This window comes from Struthio camelus, chromosome 2, assembly GCF_040807025.1.
Source record: "Struthio camelus isolate bStrCam1 chromosome 2, bStrCam1.hap1, whole genome shotgun sequence".
Lineage (NCBI taxonomy): Eukaryota > Metazoa > Chordata > Aves > Struthioniformes > Struthionidae > Struthio > Struthio camelus.
The window spans coordinates 23,026,538-23,032,537 of record NC_090943.1 but is presented as its reverse complement, the minus strand read 5'-3'; the positions used below and the strand labels follow the sequence as shown (position 1 = coordinate 23,032,537).

Sequence of the window (6,000 nt, the reverse complement as noted above, 5' to 3'; positions counted from 1 at the left end):
TCCTTCTCTGCAGAGCTGCTTTCCAGAAGGTCAACCCCCAGCCTGTACTGGTGCATGGGATTATTCCTGCCTAGGTGCAGGACCTTGCACTTGCCTTTGTTGAACTTTGTGAGGTTCCTCTCCGCCCAGCTCTCCAGCCTGTCCAGGTCCCTCTGGTCCCAGCACAACCCTCTGGTGTGTCAGCCCCTCCCCCCAGTTTAGTATCATCAGCAAACTTGCTGAGGGTGCACTCTGTCCCTTCCTCCAGGTCATCGAGGAATATGTTGAACAAGACTGTACCCAGGACTGACCCCTGGGGGACACGGCTAGCTACAGGCCTCCAACTAGACTCTGCACCACTGACCACAACCCTCTGAGCTCGGCCATCCAGCCAGTTCTCAATCCACCTCACTGTCCACTCATCCAGCCCACACTTCCTGAGTTTAACCTATGAGGATGTGATGGGAGGTGGTGTCAAAAGGCTTGCTGAAGTCCAGGGAGACCACATCCACTGCTCTCCCCTCATCTCCCCAGCCAGTCATTCCATCATAGAAGGTTACCAGGTTGGTCAAGCATGATGTCCCTTTAGTGAATCCATGCTGACTACTCCTGATCACCTTCTTGTCCTTCAAATGCTTGGAAATGGTATCCAGGAGTAGCTGCTCCATCAGCTTTCCCGGTCATTGGAACAAGGTAAAGAAGTTCTGATGATTGTAAGTAGGAGAATTCTCTCTTATATCAGCTGCTTAAATTACCAGCTCCTTGAAATTTAAATACAGCTTTGTGGGACAGAGACCTATCAACATACTTATTGTATGTATGACCCAGTGTATGTGAATGATTTGAGATCACTATGAAATGAAGTATCTGTGGAGATTTCCCCAATCCTCTCTTGGCATTCAGGTGACCTTAAAACCTGTTTAAAATCAGTTTATTCTACTTAAGTGTAAAGCTTCAGAAATCTCTTTATTCAAAGACAGATGGAGAGAAGACAAGCAATACAAAAGGTGCCTAGTGTGAATTCAGGAGTGGGCTATTTATTTTTCAGTTTCACAGATTTAATTAAAAAGTGTAGTAAATAGATATTGGACTCAACTTTCAGCATCATGTATGTATGGGCTTTGAAAATTCTCACTCCTTCCTTTGATCATTCAGTTGCAATCCATTTAATGCAAAATCAGTGTAGAATTTATTAACTCTGTTTCCAAATCTGATGCACAAACTATATATTTTTTTAAGCAGTTTGCCAATTCCCTCTGAGAAGAGAGGTCTTTATGAATGTTAGTCACTCAGTAATTATACTCGGTTATCTTCTAATTTTCTTATCTAATATGTTTGCAAGCTATTGCGCAGTAAATCCAGTCAGTAAGTTAATGATATACACTTGACTTGCATAGCATGCACCACTATTCTACTCATAAAACCATGTTAAAACTCAGTTAATTATTATCTAAAGACACATCGGGTTGAAAGTCACCATTTCATAGAAGTCATGTTTCATTTAAGCTGAAAATTCTGAAAGTGTGATTCTAAAAAAAAAGGGTTTCAGTGATATGTGTGAATGATGCTTTTTCAAGGATGCTTCATGACAAATACTAGATAGTACATCGTTTCCAGGTGAAAACTTGGATAGTAGCATAGCCAATGAACAAGTTCATATTCTTCTGTATATTACGTTATTTTGCTCCTGTGAATAGTCAGTCATCTACAGGACATGAAATCTACTATGGTAATGGCTCCTCTGCTCCATCTGGGGAACTGTGCATTTTCACCAACCAGTGTGGAGGCAGCAGTGATGGAAAACAATGTGAGTCTCAGTGGCTTCATCGTAAGTGCACTACAGTTTGATAACTTAACCTGGCAGCAGTGAGCGCTGGAGGAGCTCTTTTCTGTTAGAAAAATATTAGGAAACTTCTTTTCTCTCTTTTTCTTCATCTAATTTTCTAAAACTCAGATTTGAGCTGTTTGATCTGCAGACTCTTTGCAGTGCACTTCCTTCATAAATTTTCTTACTGATACAATGAGGGAAAGTAGCTCCTCATTCACTTTCAATCCAAAGGAAATTTAACAAATATTATTTTATTTTAATTCCTATTAAAACTGTTTGCTGAAATTCAGATTTCATCTAAAATATCTGAATTGAGGTATAACCAGCAATGGCATACTTGCACACAGTAAGTCAATTCAATAATGGTTTTTCTTGTTCCAGACAGAGGGTGAAAATTTTTTTGAATTTATGAACTGATAGCCCTAGCTTAATCTTTGCAACATTAAGAGGTTGTGAATATGATATTTTGCACTTCCCTTAGAGGAACTGAGAGTGCATTTGAACTGATGTAGACTGAGTAAATTTGCATCAGAAGTCTACTATTTCATAATGCCATAACATAAAAACATTTTGCAAATTATTTCTATGATGCATAAGGTAGTCTTGCCCTTTGAGGATCCTCGTACTGGAGTACAAAGATAAGCTTGAACTTACAGAAAATCATAGTTTTAGCTAAAAAATTAATTGACTTCTCCCATTCAGCACTCAACAAAGGGTGTTATGTTATATGTGTATATGTGCATATGTTATTTTTTAGTTTTAGCTTCAAATTTAAGTGCAAGTAATCTTTAGATGAAACTATATGTTTTTCTGCACTCTGAAAAATCCTAATTAGAGCAATGATGTGATGATTATATTCAGTTCATCAATGTGTTAGTGATCAATGCATTCAGCTGAAATCTGGGAGAAAGAGCAGCAACTTAAATCTGGATCTCTCATATTGCAATTGCGTGCCAAGATGCCTGGGGTTTTGCTTATGCCAATACAACTCTTGGTTTCATCCAAATATGATGCGCATATGTGTTTGGTACAGGACTCTAAAATCAGTTCTAGGATACTTGATTTTTGTTTCTCTACAAATAAGACAATTATTATCAGACTGTACTGGATAATAATACATTTCATAACTTTATTAAACCAATTGATGTATATTAAGGTAGAAATGGATAATGATGCCACTGGCTGAAAATTATGCCTGTTCAATCCCCTTGCGTGACTAACACATCTCAGCTTAATGTGCTTTCTATCACTTGCACAAGATACAGTTGTAGGCTACGTTTTGCTGCATAGGCTTGGAAATCATATTGTGCTTGAGCTTGGTTTCTTGGAACATTTCCTCCAGACAGGTTTCTGTAAAGCAGTTTCTACTATGGTTGCAGAATATGCCACAAGATATGCTACATACATTCTTCTGTTAATTTTTATAGAGGCTTTTTACATTTGCTTGTTAAGCAACATACTGCTATAGACAAATTCTTTCTATGAAAATAGAGAAAATAAGGGTAAAAAAATAGTTTACAGAAACTATAGCCTATGGGCAGTGTAACAAATCTGAATACCAAATAATGTTGTATTTAAATTGGGGATAAGTAACAGGTATAGAACTGGGCTCTGAGCTGCAGGTTGTGGATCCTAGGGCTGCTTGAATCATGATCTGGATCACTCCAGTAAGGAATTTAGTACTCGATCGCAAAGAATCAGGATGTTGATTTGAACATTTTTGCCAAGTTATTATTTTCCACTTGGACTTCAGCTCTGCAATCTGATGATCGTGACAGATCCCTGCTGTTTTCATTGGGTTCTACTCAGATGTAAGGTTCTTTCTTCATTGACAATTTTTCAGGGTTGGAATTTCAGTTGACTCATTTTATTGTCCTTTTGGACTTCAAATATGACCAGTTTATGCTTTGCCCACAGTATCAAGAAAGTAGTGTGATTAAACCCTACAGTCACTTTACCTCTGAACTACTCTTGCAAAATGTTCACTGGGGGATGAATGATACGTAACTACTCTTAAAAATATTTTGCCCCTTGATAGTATCTAATGGTTAGAGGATTCTTTTATGTGCCTGCAATCATCGCACTTCCAACAGGAGCGTTTAGCACCTGGATCAGAACCTTACACTCTAGTTTGTTTCTCCGGGATGCAGACTTTTTAAGTTTTACTTAGGGATTACTTTAAGTATTTGCTTTCTTCAAAAGAAATTCTGCAAAAATGTATAGAACATCCCACACGTCCTTCTGGCCTCTTCCTTCCCAAGTAGTAACTTTTTATAAATCTATATTCCAGAAAATTACATTGGATTGCTTTCAGGTTAGATATTCTGTGAAAATGAATATATCTTTTAAAACTTAATCATGAGCGATCAAGGTTCTGTAATTTTAAAGAAGACTGTGCTTATCGCTTCGTACTTGTTGAAATTATTTTTTTTCCAGCCCTGAGAAAATCCCTGTGAAAATATTGAGCATGTTTTGGGCATTTCATATAACATGAAGTGGATATGCTTCAGCAATATTTGTTTTTCATGATCCATTGATATCCTTTTCAGCCACTTAAAGGGCTGAAGAATAAAAACGGTAATAAAAAGTTCGCTGATGAATCAAACAATGTACACATTAACATGAATCTTAAATACTTACATGAATTATGCTTTTCTGCTTTCTCCCCTTATAATTAACTATTGGAGTAAGCTGTGAATATGAAAGCAATGAAATTGGACATCATAGCGTAACTATAAATACAGCAGTTACAACTTTATTTAAAATGATTAGTGAACTGTGGCAATCCAACCTAGAATATAGAGTAGTTTGAAAGTGTTGTCAGGGGGCCTGAGCTGAGTACTAATTAGAGAAGGAGCATGAAGGCTCTGCAGTTCTCACATTTAACCAGAAATCCTCATTAGAAAGCAGAGTCTCAGCTTGCTCTTCTCCTCTGCATCAGGGGAAAAACAGATGAACTGAAAGGTGCCACACAGTGCATGAAATCTGAAGACAATTCTGTATAGTGCCCTGCTGTTTAGGATGAAATTGCAATAAGCCTGTTCTTTATAACTCCTTCTAATTAAACTTTTTAAAATCCTGCCACCATTATAACTACTTCAAGGAAGGGATCTGTCTGATCACATGCAGGCTCTTTCCTTCAGCTTTGATGCAGTATAAGAAAGTCTGTCTGGCACCATAGCATAAACAAATCTCTGTCCATCCCTCCATCCCTGCCTTTGTCCCTGTTCCCTGTAAGGAGTCATTTATCGGGTAGCATCCCTACTTCAAACTTCCTGAAAGTACTGGTCCACCAGGCTGGATCCAGTGCCAGAAGGACACATTCTGCACCCTTTTTCTGACCTCTGTGGCCCAACTGGGGAATGTGAAAGGGGGAGAGAAAAGTAGTTCTTTCCCACTGCATTACAATATGCTCTGGAGGAGAAAAGGTCAGCGGGTAGACAGACAGGGAGGGAAATATGTGTTGTTCTGAAGATTCATTCTGAGAACTTCAGATCTCCTCTGGAGAGTGTTTTATGTATTAATGTAGCAGCTTAGTAAGCAAAATGAGCACTGGTGAACCTTGGAACATGTGAGATGATGAGAGCCTCGCTTTTCTGCTCTTCAGCCCTGTGGGATTTCTGAGACTGGGCTCGTACTCTGAGGTCCCTGAAAAATGCAGATTATGATATGATTAAGTAAACAAAAGTGGAATCAAAATATTTTTACCTTCTGGTTATTTCCTCGTGTTAAGTTTTTGTTTCTCTATGTAAGAGCCCTGGGTAGAAATGAAGTGGTTGTACTGAAACTTTCAGCTCATAACTGCAGTATATTTAAAGAACAGCCTCTATGTATATAAGCTATACAAGCTTGTATGGTTTCCTACAAGTACATAGCTACATACACATTTGTGGAGAAAAAGGCGTATGCTATAGCTATAGCGATATAAAGTAAATGGACTATTCCTTTTGTAACATACATTCTTTTTGTCTTTTTTCCACCATACTATTTGTTTCTCTTTGTTCTCAATCTAAAACTTGTAGTCTTTCCTCTTTTTTATGGAATACCTTTTAGGTTTTTTCTGTGTGCTAATTTAATAACAAATAGTGGTTAAGAATGCATTTCTTTGCTTCTCTTTCTCGGTTTACTTATGAGTTGTGCATATGCTCAGTAAGTTAAAGCATTCTTACATCAAGTTTCTGGATTTTTTTTTA

The 6,000-nt window shown here is 37.9% G+C and overlaps 1 protein-coding gene across 3 annotated transcripts in view; it reads left to right on the top strand.

The window, feature by feature from the left end:
• The first annotated feature begins 1,442 nt into the window (after positions 1 to 1,442).
• The window catches only part of MALRD1 (MAM and LDL receptor class A domain containing 1), a 292,727-nt gene continuing 288,169 nt past the window's right edge, over positions 1,443 to 6,000 (top strand). For 2 of the 3 annotated variants that reach the window (XM_009673718.2, XM_068934619.1), the window contains exon 1: positions 1,476 to 1,807. In XM_009673718.2, the coding sequence (XP_009672013.2) occupies positions 1,624 to 1,807 (184 nt within the window). In that variant the 5' untranslated portion in view covers positions 1,476 to 1,623. Of the gene's footprint in view, positions 1,808 to 6,000 lie in introns of all 3 variants that reach the window. The other variant, XM_068934618.1, reaches the window with a different exon arrangement.